This window comes from Drosophila arizonae, chromosome 4 (genome assembly GCF_054131065.1).
Source record: "Drosophila arizonae isolate 15081-1271.41 chromosome 4, UAZ_ARI_1.0, whole genome shotgun sequence".
Classification (NCBI taxonomy): domain Eukaryota; kingdom Metazoa; phylum Arthropoda; class Insecta; order Diptera; family Drosophilidae; genus Drosophila; species Drosophila arizonae.
The window spans coordinates 12274131-12293887 of NC_142924.1; the positions used below are offsets into that span (position 1 = coordinate 12274131).

A 19757-nucleotide genomic window follows, 5' to 3' on the forward strand; every position below is an offset into this window, starting at 1 on the left:
ACTGTACTTGAATTTATTTTATTTTGCCCATCTGCCTGGCAACTGGTTCGTCTGTTTGTAGTCCGGGTCCGATCTTGCTCCACGAATGATATACCCAAGCAGGTTGTAAATATGCCGAAACAGCTATCCTTGCATAACTACTGTTTCTTTGTCACACTTGAGTAATGCTTTATAGTTCTCGCAGATTTAGCATTTATACTGATGAACAATTGAGTGTGGATGACCTTGTTCAGTAAACTAAACTAAAACAAAGCCTAAACTAAGCAGAAAATAAAATTCCGAAATTCTCAACTTTATATAATTTATACATGAAAAGCTGAGCATCATTGATTTGATGTAGGCGTCGTCGTTTAATCTATGAGTGAACATCAGAACATATGTAATTATAAAATAAATAATATAAAAAACAAGTAAGAACGTTGCAGTCGGGCGTTACCGACTGCGGAATACTCATTCACATCCCATCAACAATTTAGTAGTTAAGTTTCGTTCTAATACTGTAGAATATACAGGTTTTTCCGATTTGCCACGCCCCAACTGGGCGTAGACACCTCATTTTTGGTCAGTTTTTAGAAAGAGATAACGTTACCCTAACTGCAAAGTTTGAATGCTTACCCTAAAAAAATGTGAAAATTACAGGGTATTTTTCGATATGCCACGCCCCTAAAGAGGCGTAAAAATTATTTTTGGGGAATCGATAGAGGAGGCAACCAGTAACTAAACTATCCAAATTTGAAGCTTCTAGCTATTATACTTTAGGAGATATAAACTTTTGCGGTTTGCCACGCCCCCTGTGGGCGGACATATATCCGACAAAACTTTTTGGTCTTAGGTGATCAGTCTGAGTATATATACAAAATTTGAGGTCTCTGCCATCAATAGTGTCCAAAATATAGGAGATTTTAAAAAATCACTATATCTTCAGGTTCGATTTGCCACGCCCCCAACGGGCGTAGACTTATAATTTATCTTCAGACTTTATAAAATTATACCATTAGCTGACGTGCAAAATTTCAGCATTCTAGGTTTACAACTTTAGGAGATACAGTTTTATCCGAATTGCCACGCCCCCAATGGGCGTAGATATATCCGCCATAGCTCGTGATCTTGGGTGGTCAACGCGGACCTACATACCAAGTTTCAGCTTTCTAGCTCTTCAACAAACATGATTTCTGGTATATCGGAAAATGCATTTTCCGATTTGCCACGCCCCTAGTGGGCGGATCGGGAAAATTTTAACACTTTATAGATCGGAGATATACACGAGTATGTGTTCCAAATTTCAAGTCTCTAGCTTCAATAGCGCCGAAATAGATTGCGTTCATACGGACAGACGGACAGACGGACGGACGGACAGACGGACAGACGGACAGACGGACGGACAGCAAGACGGACATTGCACAAAACCAATATACTGATTCACTTTCGTGAATGAGTATAATTATCGAATGTGGTTTAATAATTTTCCGGCCTTGGTTATTAGCAAGTGGTGCTAGCCTTCGTTAAAGCCAAACAAAAGCTAACTGATATGCTATAGAAACTACTGGCGCCATCTGTAGTACAGCTGTAGAAGCTTAAAGTTTTTGTGGACTTTGCGACATTTCGATTTAGCTGTCAAGTTTTTTAGTATTTGTTGTATTTAAATTATTTATTTTTTTTATACATATATATATAATTTGAAACATGGCTGTTGCGGAGATAGACGAAGTATTGGATCTAATTGGTAAATATATTTACTATATTAACTTGATCAGTCAGCGATTTCGCCCATAGGATTCGGTTGGATCCAAGTGCTGATGTTCTTGGCCTGCACATTTGCCAGTATATTCATTGTCAACGAAATCATAGGCATCAATGTGGTCTCCGTAGACATAGCCTGTGAGTTCTCACTGAGCAGTTTGGAACTTTCTATGCTATCCAGTGCCGGCTTTGCTGGATTAATTTTGGGATCGCATTATTCGGGCTTCAAGACGGATCAGATTGGACGGCGCAAGGTGATGATGTATTCCTTATGCATGGCAGTATCATCGTCGATGACTTCAATATTTATGCCTACTTTCTATTTATTCGCACTGTTGAGATTCATGACCGGTTTGTTGTGAGTACGCCCCAACGTTTCACCTGGCTAAGAATCTAGCAATGGTTACTATCTGCTCCACAGCGTCTCCGGTGCCAGTTGCAATAACATTACGTATATGTCGGAGTATACCAAAGCCAAATATCGCGCTTCGATCATCAACTTTATGTGCTACGCCTTTGCAGTCAGTGCCATTTACTTGCCACGTAAGTCGCGTCTCTTCTGCTTCCTATCCCTTGACTTCCTTGACTCCACTAAGCCAGAGACTCCCCTCAGTTGTAGCTTATATGCTGACGCCAATGGATCGTGTATTGTTTACCATGTACAAATTGAATTGGCAGGCTTGGCGTCTTAGTATGCTTATTAATATGACTCCTGGCATTTTAGCCATTATCTTCTTTTCGACTCTGCCGGAGTCGGCCAAATTCTTACTATCCATTGGGCAGGATGAGCGTGCCTATCAGACCATCAATCGTCTCTACAAATCGAAGCGAAAGCAGGACTTGACCAGCGTCGGCATCACAGGCGTTACTGATCCCAACTCTCCCTCAAATTTGGAAGATAATCGCAATTGTTGCGTCAAAATCTGGAGGGGCACGGCGCCACTGTTCCGGCAGCCCCTTGTGGGCAATTTCCTGATCTGCACCACCATCCTCTGTGGCTTTTTATTCGTGTGAGTTTGTGTCTTCACAAAGGTCTGTGCCAAATGTAGTTTGTCCACTCTCTTCCCATTAGAGGCTCTGCCATTTCGTTGTGGTTCATGGAGCTGCGTCAGTTGATGGGCAGCAGGCGGATGACCGTCTGTGATATGTTGCAGAATAACGCAACGAGTATCGTGAAGGCCGAACGGATTTGTCCATCAAAGACATCCAACTTCATCGACTCTGTCGTTTTAGGTGCCACCTTTCTTGGGTGCAGCATTGCAGTCAGCCTATTTTTACTATGCATGCGACATTTTCAAATTCTATTCATGTTTACGACTCTCGCAACCATATGCGGTCTAAGCCTCAATATGCTGGTGGATACGGTGCCCATCCTGGTGGCCACGGCGCTGTTCACTACGCTCTGCACCAGCTGCATTCCACTGATCTCATCCGTTTTACTTGATCTAATGCCGACGCATATCAGGTGATTGAAATGCCAGTGCTGCCAATGCTGTTTATAGTCTATATGCATTTATATATTCACAGAGGCATGGCCATCAGCATGGGCTTTTTATTTGCGCGCATCTCGGTAATTCTGGCTAATATTTTAATGGGCTTTTGCATGGTTCCCTACTGCTTGCTAACATTTAATCTTTTTGTGCTGATTACATTGGGTAAGTTGTCAGCGGTTCGTATACTTGATTTTTGCATAAGAAGAGAATTTCCCTTTTGCCTACAGTGGTGGCGATATTATCATGTACTCTGCCCAAATCGTAGACTGGATTACTGGCGCCATCTATAGTTCAAGTTTTGTGCTGAAGGTGTAAATTGCATTATCTGATACGTATATTACTATAAATGTTCTTTGGTCGCATCTCAATAGTAAATCGGAATAAGAATACATCATCGCTCAAATAAATATTGTTTGTTTATTGAAACTCAATTTGATATACATATTGTTGTGGGTGTTTTTCTTCATTTTGGTTTTTGGTTATGCTACATTTAGTAATAATAATATTTGTATATATATATATATATGTATATATAAGTACGTTCATATTGTTCACATCGGTCTATAGGTAGGTATGTGTATATATATATATATCTATATATATATATATATTGTATTAAATAGTTTAATGCCAGTATTTACTAATTTTAACAAAGTTTTTAATATTCGTAAGCCATGCTACACACACTCTGCGCTTTTAAAGCGCTATCCTTAATCTCTGCTAATCCTTGTCCTCAACGCTTCACGTTGATATGGTGTTATTTTTACAGTGTTTTCTTTATTTCTCCTGTTTTTTTTTTTTTTTTTAATATTTTCAAGAGTACAATTACAATTTGCAACGAGTAAAAGTAGTAATAGTATTTAAGGTACAGACCGTACAAAGTTGATCAAATAGACTTAAGTTTCAGTTACAGCAATAGTTAGTATTAAGATACCTAAGTTTAGCTGAAAATATCTTAAAGCTTTTACAGCCATTATAGAAAATAGAGTTTCAACAATGATTACAATAGAGATTTCTCAAAGCACAACCAATTTTTAGTTTTCGTTTCATATCATTTCGTTTTGTTGCTCTTACGCCATTTGGCAACAATCATTTTGTTTTTTTCTAGTTTAAATTTTTGGAAAAGATTCTTCGATCAACAGCCAAAAGTGTGTAGAGTAATTCAACTGAAATGGTTTTCTTTTCTTTTCCCCATTAAGGTTCTACCCGACTACCCTGGACAAATTACATGCCTATACAAATGTATATAGCCTTTCATCTTTTCTCTTAAGCCGTTGCACATTGACAAATGGAATAGTTCTTAATCTAAGCTTTAAGAGGGTTTTCCGAAAATAACAATATCTAAGAAATACTTAGGAGTAGCGCTTTATATACTTTGTTTTTGTTTTACACCACTTGAAATTGTTTGAAGTCCTTTTGCTAACTAACTAACGGTAAAAATATGTCGCAGTTGTAGTTACCGTAAAAGGGTATTCATCTGAGGCTTCACAGTTAGTTAGTAGATAGTAAAAAGTTTTAGTTTAAGTGTACTCTAGTTTAAGTATTTATAATATGACACCAGTGTATGCTAGAAAGTAAATATATGTATTTTAACACTTTAATTTTCTCTACTTTTCTTTTTTGTTGTTTTTTTTTTTCTTTTATTTTCTTTTGTATATTTGCCAAGTTTGAAACTCCAAGTTGAACATTGATGTTGCTTACAAGTTCACAAAAAAAAGAAGAAATTTAAATTTAATATTTTTTCAACTTTAGTTTATTTGCTTTTTAGCCAAGTTATTCATTACAAGAGATTGTCCTGTCGAAAGTCGAATTTAAGTTATGGAAGTTTAGGAATAGGAGGAAGTGGGGGGATTCGATCGAAGCAAAAAGCTCTTCAACTGTCGCGTTGCGCCTACCACACAGACTACCGAAAAAATGACTACAGTAAATTCGTCTTAATCACGCTTTAGTCGCACTCGCACACACTCACACACACGCACACGCATACACATGCACAAGTAGATTGTCATATTAATTTAGTTGTTTGTTTTCATCAATTGATATCATTGTTTTTTTTTTTGTGTTTTTTTTCTGCTTCTTCTGTACACTGAGAAAGTTATAGCATTTGATTTGTTGAAACCTTTGCGGGTTTACATAGTAGACTATGGCTCAAGGAATTTCAACTGTTTCGCCTCTGCGACTCAAAAAGTGGTTAATTAGCGCAACGTTTAGCAAACATTTAGTTGATATTATGTTATATAAATATATATATATATATATATTCGTTAATATATAATGTGTACTATAGTTAATCTGTGGAATACGCCTTCGATTTACTTGCCAATTCGTTGACTTGCCTTAACGATTTTATTGTTTTTCATTTTCAATTAGTTTGTTTAATTCTCCTTCCTCTCTCTCTCTCTCTCTCTCTCTCTCTCTCTATGCACATAACATTCACAAACACAACAACAACAAGCAAAAAAATATATATATGTTTATATGTATATATTTTTTTTGTATTCTATTTTCTGTTCTGGTACTCTCGATTCTCAATTATTGTGCTGCGAACGGTTTGCCATAGTGCTGCCTTACTGTACCTAACTGTACTTACAAAGCTCTCACCCCATATACACAACTCTAAAACATCCATAAACGCTGTCAAGCTCATTTAACTACTATAACTATTTGGGAAGGAGGCATACAATAAATATCTCTATATATATTTGGGACTTTTGGTGCTTGCTTTGGATTAAAACTTTGATTAAACAACAAATGGTTGATTGGCCAGCTTAAATACTAACAAATTGAGCTTTTACTTTAAGCAGTAGCATATCATTAAATATTGGTGTTATGCATTTCAATTTTATTGTTTCTGTTGTCGCTCGCATTCGCGTGTTCGGTCAAGGAGAATTATCCGAATCGGAGCCGCCATAGCTGTGCATCGGGAATAGCGGATACCAGCCAGTGATATGCTGTCCGATGTTCACTTTGTCCAGATTCACCTCCGTGCCGCCCAGGCCCTGATTGTGCTCGAAGCCCACGCAGCGCTGCCAAACCATGATGACTATGTTCCGGCCAAAGACATCAGCGCTCTACATGTGTGTGAGTGTGTGAATGTGTGTAAAAATAAAATTTATTTGCATATAAATTGCATTAATGCCACTCAGCGTAATTACTGGAAAATACACATTTAAATGAAAATATAAAAGCAGCAGTGCTATTCACATGATTTTCTACACTTGCTTTACACTGTAACGAATAGGGTATATTGATTAGGTTGATTACTCAGTATAGAGTAACTATAATATTTCTAGATTTTTTCCAATAGAACTCTATCATAGTCCTGTATGCTATATACGTAAATTGTCAGACTTATAAATAGGGTATTTTGCACTGCATTGCAGCCGATGCTTCGAGCCTCTGCTGCCACCTGTTCATTGTTTTCAGCCATGCACACGCACATCCACAGCCCAAACAACTCACTGCGGAATCTGCTGCAAATTGGCCGCCATTAATCGCATTAAAATTCAACGGGGAACAACAGCTACCGCAAGCCGACATTACGTTGTCGGTCATTCACGCGCTTAATGCCATTTGAGGCATCATCGTGGGCCCGTTTGCTCACCTGGTATTTGATGGTCTGCTTGTAGAATGGCTCTGCGGAGTGCCGCACTACGCGCGTCTTCTTCTTGTGCCGCAAACGCTCACCATCCTTGATGTAGCACTTGACATAGGTATCCGGCGGCGTCTCGCAGTCGGCGTTCACAATATTCCGTGCGCAAATTAGCTGTTGAATGGAAAAGAAGAAGCTATTGATGAACTGATATAAATATATATATGTATATAGATAGACTCATTATACGAGGGTAGTCTGAAAAAAATATTTGCCTACCAAACGATGAATAATACTGTAAAGTAATTTTATGTCTGGTAGGTTTATCTTATATCTTCATTTATCTCCACTTAAAGATCGCAAATTTCCCAGTAAGCCCTCGCTTTTCATTTTGTATATTCATATATATTTTATATTGGTAATTATAATCCTTAGCCGCACTTACCTCCACCTCGACATTGCCTTTGATTTTGACAAAACCCATTTTAAGCTCGCCATAGCGCGCCGTGGTCAGCCGATAGCCCTTGGGATGTATCTGGGAGGGGCCGAGCTTCAGTCCGTAGCTCGACTCGCTGCCCGTGATGGCAGAGACGTTGACATAGCTGCCGCTCAGGGTTTTCACCACGCTCTGCTTCCTCTGTGGACTGTCGCCGCTGTCTGTGCTGGGGCGTTGATAGACGCTGCCCTTGCGTTGGGGACTGTCGCCGCTCTCTGTGCTGGTGCGCTGATAGACGCTGCCCTTGCGCGTGGGCGTGCCCATTGGGGGCGTTTCACTGGACGATGGCACATAGACGCTGCCCTTGCGCTGCAGCGACTGCGATTGGGACTGTGCGGTGTGTGCTTCCCCCAACTGAAACATGCTGCCTTTACGCTGCTGCTGCTGCAGCTGTGCAGCGCTGAGCGCGTCCTGTCCACGCAAGTTGACCATGCTGCCCTTGCGTAGCGTCTGCTGCTGACTGGCATCGCCCAGGCCGCTGCCGAGCAACTGGCCCTGCTTATCTTGCGCCACATTCGAGGCGGAGGCGGCCTGCTTTAGCCTGGACAATGCCTGCTTGGCGCTCTGCGGGGGCAGATGTGTGCCCGAGCCCTTCCAGCGGTGTCTGAAGCGTTTATCTTCATCATCGGACGGTGGACTGGTCTCGGTGGTGCCAATGCCAACTGGCAGATGTTGCTGCTGCAGCTGCAACTGTTGCAGCTGTAGCTGTTGGAGCTGCTGCTGTTGCTGCTGCGACAGATCCAGTATGGAGCTCTTGCGGCTATTGGGACCACTGGGTAGGCCGACACGGCTGGCACCTGCGAAGGTGTTCCAATTAATACGATTCGGCCGTGACATGCACTGAAGGTCGCTCAACTGAATGAAACTTGAACTCAAGGTACTCAAGGCTTACTGGACGAAATATGAAGATGGGTATATGGTCTACGGCTAAGTCTAAGCTCTAAGGTCTAAAAGAAGAGAAAAGCTTTATGCTAAGACAGAACAAACATGCAAATAAACAGGTAACAGTTAAACAGTGCGTATGCGTGATATTATTTGAAGAGTCATTTATGCATCCAGAGTGTACGAGAATTTCTGTTTTAAATGAGAGTTAATTTGTGCATCTCTGATCCTCTCACTGATTATATTCAGGTAATGTGTCAACGGTTTGACACACTTCCTTTTCGGCTTTAAGCCTAAACTGTCAGCAAATTTTGTAACATTTTTAAAATAGGTATGTTTTTTATTTGTGATTAATACCAAAATGGTCGAATACTCTATTGATGAGGCATTAAACGTTATTGGTGAGCCCATTGAAGTATCTCATTCCGACTGTCAATGCCAACAAATTTGCCATCCATCCATGCACAACAGGCTTTGGACGCTTGCATTACCTTATATTTTTCGGCTGTTTTACACAACAGATGTTTGTAAGCAACGAACAGTTTGGCATTTCGCTGGTGATTGTTGCGGCTAGCTGTGATTATTATGTGGATGAGCATCGCATGTCCTGGCTAATGGTCGCCACGTTTGCGGCCCAGGCATGCAGCAGTCACTTTATGGGCTACCAGGCGGATAAAATCGGTCGTCGAAAGCTGATGATCATCGCCTCTACGTCGTGCATGACGGCATCGTTTATATCGTCTCTGATGCCAGAATTCTGGTCATTCTTGGTGATGCGCTTCGTAATGGGTATCTTGTAAGTCTGGCAATTGCTGTTGTTATCAATTCAATTGTTTTGTCGCCACAGTGTACCAGGTCCTGGCATGGCAGTGCTAACGTACTTGAGTGAGTTCACCAAGTTCAACCTGCGCCCGAAGGTCATCAACTTTCTATACTATGCCATCGGTGTCAGCTTAATGTATATGGCAGGTAAGCAAGGTAAGTTTCATCAATAGATGTCCACTCTGTCGATTTCTACACTCAGCTTGGGCCGTGTTGCTGCTACCGCTAGATATACGTGTGAAAATTCACAAGAACTATGCAATTACCAGCTGGCGTATCCTCATGTGGCTCCAATTGGTGCCCGGCATTGTTTCCTGCATCATATTTACCTGCACGCCAGAGAGTCCCAAGTACTATCTGTCGGTCGGGAAGCCGGACAAAGCGTATGCCGTTCTGGAGAAATGCTGTCGCTCCAGCAAGGGCAAGGATGTGACGCTGAAGAGCCTGGGTATCGACTCGCTAAGGCCACCAGAGACATATGCGCTGGAAACCACGAAGACGTGAGTTGCACTCCCAATGCTTTTCTCTTGTTTCTCTCTTTGCTAATCTCCTTACATTAAATATTACTTTTCAGGGGATGTGCACGCGTGTGGGAGGAAACAAAACCTATATTCACGCCACCCATTCTGAAGCCGATGATGCTCATTACGTTTACTCTCTTTCTGCTGTTTGGCACGTGGGTAACTGGTTGCAAATCCCATCCGATCACATCACACAGCTCTTATGCGTTGACCATTTGATATGTGATCTCTTATGTGTATCCTTTACATTGCACAGGGGCTTTGGCCTAACGGTTTGGATACCACGCGCTCTCAAATTGGGAAACGACCTTCATAAGGATTTGATACTCTGCGATATGATAGACGAGGCGCATGCTAAGAACATCACCTTTACCGAGTCACCAGTGTGTTTTCGATTTGTGATCACGAGATTGTTCAGCTTCACTAACAGCTAATTTACAGTGTCATTTGAGCATGAGAACCTTGGAGGCATCCATTTACCTTGGCGCTTGTGCCATACTCTTCTCAGTACTGATTACCGTGCTATTCGTTTGGACTCATCGGAAGATCATTCTGCTGTTGATGGCGTCGCTCAGCGTTGCGGGTGGCCTCATGCTCAACTTTGTCAAGATCCATGAGCTGGTCATCGTAGGCTGTGTGTTCCTAACGGTGCCCGCTTTGTGCAGCATAAGATTGGCTCTGTCGGTGCTCATTGATGCAATACCAACACACTTGAGGTAAGCCAAAAAGTGATCTAGATCTAAATCTTCCGAACTCACGAAATCCATTCCCCCACACGCAGAAGCAAGGCTGTATCACTGTCCACGATGTTTGGCCGTGTGGGAGTCCTGGTTGCCAGCATGTATGTGGGATATACGTTGAGCTGGAACTGCTTTGTCACATTCAATATGTTCGTGGTGTTTATGGCAGGTAAGTGGGAGATGCAATTAGTGCGTACATCTAATATGACTGTCTCTCAATTACGATTTAGGAGTGATTTTGCTCGTTAGCTTTTTGCCCTTTGACGGAAAGACTGGCTCTCGCGTAGCGTTGTAATGCCATCACTGTTTTCAAAGTATTCGGAATATATATACAAATTGATATGTATACACATATATATTGAGGTACACCTCATTAGCAACGTTTTCATACATGCATTCATTGTTCATCAGTCAATCAATCATTCAATCGATTGAGCCGCAGTGAATGTGAAAAAAGGGATTATGGATAAAGTTTGGTGTTTTTTATGACTTTCATTATAAATAAAATCATATGTCAAGAAAAACTTTTTGACAGGTGTTGAGAGACAAATTTCAGTCAATTCAAAATTTGATCGTGTATCGAAAGGAGCGAAACCTTTTTATATACTTTTTAAATAAAAACACTTCATTTCCATCCAATTTTTTGCTGCTCTGCTTTTTGCTGTTGCGTGACATCAACTCACAAATATTTTCCATGGGTCTTAATTTGCGGCAGCCATTGTAGATTTCCATATTTAACGGCCCGTTTGTGGTTCCTGGGGCAGTCGGTCCGCCCGCTGGGTTGTCTCCCCTTTTTCTTTCAGTTTTCTTCTGATTTCTTATTTTTGTTCAGTTCGGCCTTATATGGCTTTTCATATTTTGCGTGTCGTTGGTTTTTTGATTTTTTTGATTTTTATTTTATTTAAACTTAATTTCAAGGCTGAGCTATTTTTTCGGGGGCCTGCTGAAGGGTTTATGGCAGGCATCAAGGAGTTGTCTCTGGTGCTCAGGTAATGGGACGTGGCAACTCGCCGCATAGACGTGAGTGTATGCGTGTGTGTGTATCTGTGTGTGGCTTTGCATTTTAAATAAAATTTGTTTGAGGCTGCTTTGTTGCCTGGCGCAAATAACAGCAATAAGCTGAATTAAGCTCAACCAAATGATGGCATCAAAAGTTTTCACGAGTCCTGGGACTTGACTTATCCGCTTCGTTTTTTATGCGCGCGCAACACAGGCATTACACATCTGTGTGTGGGTGTGTGTGTGTGTGCTTGGGGGTTTGTTATGTGTGTGTGGCTTTATAATATACCGAGAGATGTGCGGGGAAGGGTTGAAGGTGGCTCTTAAGCTCAGGCAGCGTGCATTGGTTAATGGTGTGTGTGCGTCGTAAGTGTGTGTTAATTAAGTGGCATGCAGCTAGAGTATTCAACGGAGAAATTCCTGAAAGTCCTTTGCCAAATAAACCAGAGTCAGGCACTAGTCAGGCAAGCAAAATAGAAAAAATAAAACAACAACAAAAAATTGCAACTCAAAACTGAAACTCAGAACGAAAGTTCATTTTGCATTCTTACCAGTGGGTGAGTTGGTGGTTTTAGTGTGTTTAAATACTTTTGCTTTGCATTGCTGTTGTTGTTTGTATTGTTTTATAAATATATACATATATATCTATTGAGTATATACATACATATATACTTTGTCTGGCAATAACATAAACAATTATGCTGGCAAGCTCAATTTGCTGTGTGGTTTTTGCAATGTGTCTTGTATAATTTACAAAAAGATTGTTGCACAAATTATGTTGGAGATTATTATTTGGTTTCTTGCTGTTGCTGTGGTTTCTGCTTAAGTTCGTTAACTGTATTATTTGCCGTGCAAAAAGTGTGATCTTAGTTATGAGCATATTAGTGTAGCTAGTTGGGAGCATTTGAGTTTAAGCTTGAAAACGGAGCTTAAGTGAGATAAATTCTTTAAAAAGTTGCTTGCATTATTTATATAATCATTGGAAGTTAGTGGGATTTATTATTTATTTGCTTAGTTAGTTAAATATTGTGTGATATGGTTTATCTTTTCGTGTTTGTCCAGCTAGTGTAGGGTGTGTCAAAGCTTTGATAATGCGACACCGATATTGTGGCTAATAGTGAGAAAGATATGGGAGAGCAAAGAAATTAGATAGACACTTGTGAATAGAGGCAAATGCAAAAGAGAGAGAGATATATATATGTAAAGATATAGCAGTAGTTGTAGTATGTATGTATAGTTGCGAGAGTGAGCCAGAAAATAAGACCAGACACACAGCAAGGCAGTTTCATAGAGTGTGAAAAGAGGAGGAGACACAGAGGGTGTTAAAGAGACAGCGGGGTATCATAACAGCTCTAGAGAGTTTGCTTAGTTTGTTTAGCTGGGCTAGGAGCACACTTGTTCTTTGTTTTCTTCTGAAATATGAAATCACAGTAGCTGCTTTCCATACTCAGCTGAAAGGTAGAGAGTTACACTAGACTACCAGGGAGCCGATACTCACGTCTTGAGCCCATGCGCTTGGGCTGTTCGGTGTTCAGGCTCATGGTGCGTCCCAGCTCGCCGCGTACAGCCTTTAAGGACTTCATGATCTCATCCGGATCGCGTCGTGCCACTGAGGAGCGACGCCTGCCCACAAGATAGGATGTGGGCGGCGTGGCCATAGCATCCTCTTCCAGCCGATTCTTTTCGGCATCCTGAAAACTGGAACGACGCGAGCCCGGCAATGAGCGCGAGAAGTCCTTACCCAGCTGATACACCTCCACCTCCATCGTTTCCGACTGCGATGAGCCGCGTCGCGAGCCCGCTATCCAAGCATGATCTGGATGAAGCAAAGACGCACCATCCCCAATCGAGTCCACATCATCCGACATCGAGCGCTGTGTATTGTAGTCCCGACGGATCAGACGTGACACATCCCCACAATGTGCGCCAGCAATGGAGCCACGTGGCGACACGCTGGGCGACTTGCTGATGCTGATGCCGCGCAGCCCCTTGGGATCCTCCAGACGGCACCAGATGGCCTGGTCATCGAGAAACGCCTGCTGCAACTCAATGTTGCACTCGCCCAGAAATATGGACTCTGTGTGCGGCACCAGATCCCACAGTTGTATATCTATATAGCGATCCATCAAGCTGTCGGCCTTCACATGGGCAAAGGTTAGTGTAGCATTCCAAATGGGATTCTGAGTGGGTCGGCTGACCTCCGTTTGCTGCACGCTGCCATCGCCGCTGCAGCAGCAAGAGAAAATAGAGAGAGAGAGAGAGCGAGAGAGAGAGTTTAAATTAAACTGAACGAATAATAGATGACAGATGATGGCAATATATCGTTTATGTCCAGCTGTCCAGCTGTCTAGTTGTCTAGCTGTCCAGCTCCACACTCACCACTTGGGCAGAATGCGAACTTTGGCGTATGCCTCCGGCAAATTGCCATGCCCATATGCCTCATCTCGCAGCGCCAGATCATCGGCAGCCATTAGGGATACGACCAGCTCGCTGCGCTCCGCATGATACCAAACCTGTATTTGCACCCGGCCGCTGACCATTTTCTCCCGGGCAATTTGCTCCTGCGGTTGAGAGAAGGATTAGTACTGAAAGCCGTTCACGACTGGGCTAACAACTCGAAGCATGTGTTGTGGCTGCGCTGTACAAGTATCGTTTTAGCTTAATAGCTAGTTAGTTAGCTGATTAAATTAGCCTAATGCCTACATATGTAACGCATTGAATCTTTTATCTTTAGTTTATAGTTCAAATCGCATATTTACAGTTGCTTGATTGTGTGGCTGTGACTGTTCTTTGTTTGTGGCTGTGGTGGTGGTGGTGGTGGTGGTTCGTGTGTACGTAACTGAACAACAAATGAAAGCAATATAAACATAAATAAGTCTAATTAAACCAGTGAAAATAAAGCGAGACACAGAGAGAGATACATATATGTTAATATACATATATTAAAAACAGAGCAAGATGAAGAGAAATAGAAAGAGATAGTGTATAACGAAATGCAAGGCATGCGAATAAACATGGCAAACGAAAATGCATTGCATAGCCACAGGCACTACACACATACACAGATATATGTATACATATACACGGATGCATAGTTACATGTAAATGATGCTTAAATAAGCGCACATTATGGCACACACACGCACACATGCACACAGATCTATTTGTATTTACATTGACCACACGAAGTACCGCAAATGCAATCTGCTGCGGGCATTGTCTAGTGTTGTATTTTTTTGCCCTATCCTGTTAAGCTCTCTGAAACGGAAGTCATTGCTGCGCAGTTGCGCATAAGAGTCATTGTTGCCATTGCTGCTGCTGTTGTTGTTGTTGTTGTTGGCACAGTGCTGTGTTTATTATACTTTTGCTTGTGTTGAATATAGCGCAGCCTCATAAAATATTCATACCATGTACATGCGCACAGTCGTAGCAAAAGCAACAGCAACAACAGCACCAACAACAACGATAGCAGCTGAAACGAATGTCGAACTGCCTGGCGTACAGAGCTCTGCAATTGCAACGGAAGCCGCCATATTGCAATAACGTGTGTCAAAACGGAAATAGACCACATACACACACCCACGTATATGCATAACTGTTGCTCAGCTTGTGTGCGTGTGTGTGTGTGTGTGTGTGGAACTCTTTATGGCAGCGCCAAAAAGTTTATTACATTACGAGACACATTTCTCATCTGTTGGCGCGAACGAAATCGAATTCACAAGGGGCGTTTATAAGGCAGCAGCGCGCACTTATCTACAGGTAAGCAGCACACCCACACACATGCACAGGGCCAGGATTATTGAAGTTGATCAAAATGGCAGGCTGGCTGGTTGGCAGCGATAAGTGCCTAAACACTTGAAAAACTTTGAGGCAGACGGCTAACAGTGGATTGAAAGGGACAGTGGAGGTGGGACCGGTTGCCTTTCAAAGGCAACACCGATAATAATGACGACGCTGCTGCCTGAATTGTTGTTAAAAGTTTTCTAATTTTCGACATTTCAAACATTTTATGCCTGCCAGCTGTCAATTAAAGACGACAGCACCTGTTGCTGACAGCGCCAGGGCCTAAAACAAGGTCTCCGGACAGCTCCCCGGCCAGCTCCAGCACCAAGCGCGGTGTGGCAAAAGTCAACTGTTGCCTGGTCGTTGGGCGTAATGAAAAACTCGCACGCCAACTTGACACCTGCCCCGGACATAGAGACTGTCACAGAGACATAGGCAGAGGCAAACACATAGGCAGAGACAGAGAGAGAGAGAGAGACATAGACAGTGTCTCAAAGTTGTAGCGTCTAAACCGCAGCTAGGCGAAGGCCTGTGGTTGCTTTCTTTACCCTTGCGCCTACCGTTCCTTTTCCTCCCCATCGTGGGTCCAACTGCTGCTTGTGCGTGTCGCAAAGTAACTAAAATTGATAGTAATTTCTGGGTATACGCTGCGTATGAATAATATATGCAGTGCAGACAAGCAAAACGTAACACATTCAACAGACACACGATTAAATACATGAATTTAGGGAAACAAATGCGATTTTATGTGAGTTAGCAGCGTGCACTGAAATATACATTCATATAAATAAAAGTCACATAAATATTTAATTAGCTTAGAGAGAGAGAGAGAGAGCGAGAGGGGGAGAGAGTAACTCCCCTCGATATTTACACTCACATACATACATATATACATACACATATGCAAATATAAATATATGTATATGTATATGTGTATAGCTAAGCCGGTACATGTAATATTAACACTCGATTCATTATGTTTGTTTAAGGGTCCCCTATATGCATATGTCAATGAAATCGTTACATTCAATAAATGAATCAATCAATCATAAAGTCAGGCGAGAAACAGCATCAGCTCATCAATCAATCAATCAAATTGATGACACTAACTTTATTTGCTGCTTCGGCTTCGGCTTCTGCTCTGCTTTTGCTTCTTCTTCTTCTTCTTCTGCTTCTGTCGTTATAAAACATGTGTTTTGCATTTGATTTCTCTGTTTTTCTGTTTTCTCTTTAAATGTTATTTTTGTCATCGGTATTTTGTGATACAAGTACTGCAAGAATTTTGATTGTGGCAAAACTCAGGTGATTTATGTTTAGTTTTTAGCATTTAGTTGCTGCATTTTGCTGCAGTTTCGATTTAGTTAAGATTAGTTTATATCGATTGCCATAACTCGTGCCAGCTGGGGTTACAATTGTTGTACAGGTGGAAATGAAAATGTTTAGCTCATATACAATTTGGTAGTAGGATTTCGTTTATCAAATAAATATATATATGCAAATATATATACGTATTTATTTATATAGTTTTATAGTTAAATGCATTTGTATTAGTTGCAAGTTGTTTAAAGAAATGCTAGTCGGTTTAAGATTAAAGATCCACTAGATGCTAGTCAAACAAATTTTTGGTAGGCTTTGCGGTACATCTTATGCAAAATAAGCAAAATGCAATTAAGTAAAAGAAATTCTTGGAAAGAAGGGAAAGAAAATGAAACAAACTTTACAAATTTACAAAAACAAAAATCAAGGTTGATCAAGTTCAATTTGTTTTGTGTGTGGTTTGTTGTTCTTTGTGAATCTTCTGCCAAGCGACCCTCTGTAGTATAAGCAGCTAATACTAATACAGATCTTAGGCTGTCCTCCTCCAACTAGTGAGTATTTTACAATAAATGTTCCTTGTATTTTTATATATATGGATATATTTTTATATAAATTACGTTTCCTTACATACAACCAAAGAAATCAAATCATATAAATGAATAAATCATACTGAAATGCATTAGTCTAGTTGTATGTATTTACTGCAAGGTGTGTGGATAGTATATTACAAGGTTTCACTTTGTTTGGACGTTATGCAACACTATGTACGAGTACAAGTTGGAGAGCAAGAGAGACGGAAAGACAAAGACTGAGTGAGAGATGAGGGGTCATTAAAGAGTCAAGAATTATGCATAAACCGAAAGAAAAGGAAACGTCGGGTAGGGATAGGTAAACATTTGCTAAGCGAAACGCAAACAAAAGCTCATAAATTGACAGAGAAATGGAAATTGTTTACAAGGACACAGCGCAGACAAAAAATACAGGGCGTATACGTAACAATAACAAAGAAATTTTTTATGTATATATGAACCAAAACAGACGAAACGAAACGTAACGAAACGAAACTTCAAAAGCAAAATCATAAAGAAAAGCGCACGTTTCATTATTATTATTATTACTATTATTTTGTTTTTTTTTTTTTTTTGTTTTTTTTGTGGGCATTACAATATGTAAGTACAACTTATAGAACCTAGCTATATTACACTGGTTATATTAATATTTCAAAAGGATTTTTCTAGCGGTTTATTGGACGTGCTAGATCTGTACAGGGTATATTTATATATAATAGGTATGTTGGTATATATATTGTTGTATGGGATGCTTCATTTACATATTAGGTATTGATAGAGTTGCTTTGTTCATTTACCATTTGGTGGGCATCGCATTGGTGGGGTGCGTCGGTGTTGACTTGGGGCTGACAGGAAGCTGACAAACTGCTGCATACAAAAGTTATAAATCGAATTTCCAGGCAAATAGTTTTCGGTTTTTTGGACTTGCAGTTAATATAGAGAGACTTTATTTTTCACGTTTCTTTTAGTTTTCAAATATTTAGCACATTGGTACGTGTTAAATGTTCAAAATAACTGGGTGTATATAGATATCGTATAGAATTGTAAAGTTATGTATACATAGGTATATATATATATAGTGTATATATATATATAATATAGTATTTCGTAGGTGTAAAGATAAGCGACTGACTTTCTTAAAATGTGATTCGATTTCCTGCCAGCGGCTGTTGTTGTGTGACTCCGTCCGGAGGTCCTCTATGTTTCACCCTTTTTACATTTAAAAATTTTAACATATACATACATAAAAAAATGTCAATGCAACAACTTGCGCCACAAATACAATTACAGTCATCAGTTTTCATAATTCTCATATAATAATTCCATAGAGTTTCATTTTGTTGGATTGTACTTAAGTCAATAGCTGGGGGGAAATAGTACATAATAATGTAATATATTGTATATAAGTACATATGTACATATGCTTGCGTGTAGCTCAACGAGTTGTATAAGGACTATAAATACATAGGTACAGTTATATATATTTAGCTTATTTAAGTATACGTGTGAGAGTGTGGGTGTTAGTGTGAGTGTGTAGGCTTTACAGTGTAGTTTACAATCAAATCAAAGATCAATTTTATCACCCATCTGACAGGAGTTACATAGCTAAGCAGCAGCTTTAGTTAACGGTATTTAAGTAAGAGTTATCATTCTGTTTTCATCATGAAATGATTTATGTTTCATTTAGCACTTTGTTATTGTGTGTTCATCATACAAGTATAAGTAGGTGGGCTTCACGATCGAATGAGAATATATATATATATATATAAATATATACATATTTATATATATCTATAATCGTGCTTTCTCCAAAATATTATTTATGTTAAACATTTACAAACACAGCACTAACAATGACATACACAAATACAAATGCGTATAGGTGTAGATATAGGCGTATGTATTATATGCATATATATACATACATAAATATGTATATATATTAATATACATACATGTTATGATTGGGTCCAAATAATGTGTACATCTCTCGTATATATATAAATGTTCATATAATGCACCACATAAGGAGGTTGGGTTAATTTTGTTTTCGTTTTTGGTTAAAAAACATTTAAACATTTCAACAACAAGCTACTTATTAATTGTTTTTGTGTTTGGTTTTTCTTCAAACTTTTCGCACATTTTCTTTGCTACTTATATAAAGTTAATAACATTTAAAACACACTCATATATATTTATGTATATACTATATATAGTTAAACTCTTCTACAATTTTCACTAGTAACATTTATAAAGTTTTTGTTTGTTTTGTTTTGTTTTGGCATTTGTTTTTGTTTTTATTTGTCTATATAAATAGTTCTATAATAAGTTGCCGCACGGCTGCAGCTACTCATTTAGCCTGGCCCAAACTCAGCTCAGCTGTTTCATAATCCTTAGTAGTGAATATATTTTCTTGTATTTATTGTATCGATTTGCAGAGCCTAGTTTAATGCTACTACACAAGCTGCGTATATAGGAAAATGTTTTCAATGTCATTTGTTTGTTATTAAAAATTCGTTACCGTCTCCTACGCAGGGATCAGCAGACAATGACGCCTAGTACGTTGACACGACTAACAATTATGTAAAACGTTTATGTTCAGCTTATAAATCTATTGTTGGTGCTTTGTTCTTACTGTGTTTTAATCGGGCAATTCGATTGCCCAAGAGAAATTTCAACTAACACAAAAACACACACAATTGTCGAGTAACGGATATTAGGTGCTATATAGTTAGCGCATATCGAAACTTGTAGTATTAGTTTTAGTTTTGAGCATTCATAGCTAAGCTAATTCATTTAGTTA

General features: G+C 39.9%; 3 protein-coding genes across 8 annotated transcripts in view; 2 read left to right on the forward strand and 1 right to left on the reverse strand.

Annotated features, from left to right (window-relative positions):
• Nucleotides 1–44: 44 nt before the first annotated feature.
• Nucleotides 45–3664, forward strand: LOC108612921 (putative transporter svop-1). Of its 3 annotated transcripts, none has more exons than XM_018006004.2 (7): nucleotides 45–1723; nucleotides 1774–2098; nucleotides 2162–2283; nucleotides 2354–2750; nucleotides 2813–3205; nucleotides 3268–3395; nucleotides 3461–3664. In XM_018006004.2, exons 1-7 carry the CDS (start codon nucleotides 1684–1686, stop codon nucleotides 3496–3498), a joined length of 1443 nt encoding a protein of 480 aa, XP_017861493.1. In that variant the 5' UTR covers nucleotides 45–1683; the 3' UTR covers nucleotides 3499–3664. The 3 variants fall into 3 exon arrangements, with proteins under 3 accessions (XP_017861493.1, XP_089323886.1, XP_089323885.1); XM_089467760.1 differs by having other exon boundaries at nucleotides 1849–2098; XM_089467759.1 differs by having other exon boundaries at nucleotides 45–1707; nucleotides 1755–2098.
• Nucleotides 2162–19757, reverse strand: part of Fife (regulating synaptic membrane exocytosis protein fife) — a 56431-nt gene continuing 38835 nt past the window's right edge. For all 3 annotated transcript variants that reach the window (XM_089467735.1, XM_089467733.1, XM_089467734.1), the window contains 5 exons: nucleotides 13665–13846; nucleotides 12784–13511; nucleotides 7271–8118; nucleotides 6838–6999; nucleotides 2162–6304 (listed from right to left, as the gene is read on the reverse strand). In XM_089467735.1, the coding sequence (XP_089323861.1) occupies nucleotides 6113–6304; nucleotides 6838–6999; nucleotides 7271–8118; nucleotides 12784–13511; nucleotides 13665–13846 (2112 nt within the window). In that variant the 3' untranslated portion in view covers nucleotides 2162–6112. The remainder of the gene's footprint in view (nucleotides 6305–6837; nucleotides 7000–7270; nucleotides 8119–12783; nucleotides 13512–13664; nucleotides 13847–19757) is intronic.
• Nucleotides 8445–10925, forward strand: LOC108612920 (synaptic vesicle glycoprotein 2B). 2 transcript variants are annotated; one of them, XM_018006002.2, is made up of 9 exons: nucleotides 8445–8604; nucleotides 8675–8999; nucleotides 9051–9181; nucleotides 9255–9525; nucleotides 9600–9701; nucleotides 9803–9929; nucleotides 9988–10262; nucleotides 10328–10455; nucleotides 10517–10925. In XM_018006002.2, exons 1-9 carry the CDS (start codon nucleotides 8565–8567, stop codon nucleotides 10579–10581), a joined length of 1464 nt encoding a protein of 487 aa, XP_017861491.1. In that variant the 5' UTR covers nucleotides 8445–8564; the 3' UTR covers nucleotides 10582–10925. The 2 variants fall into 2 exon arrangements, with proteins under 2 accessions (XP_017861491.1, XP_017861490.1); XM_018006001.2 differs by having other exon boundaries at nucleotides 9051–9172; nucleotides 9228–9525.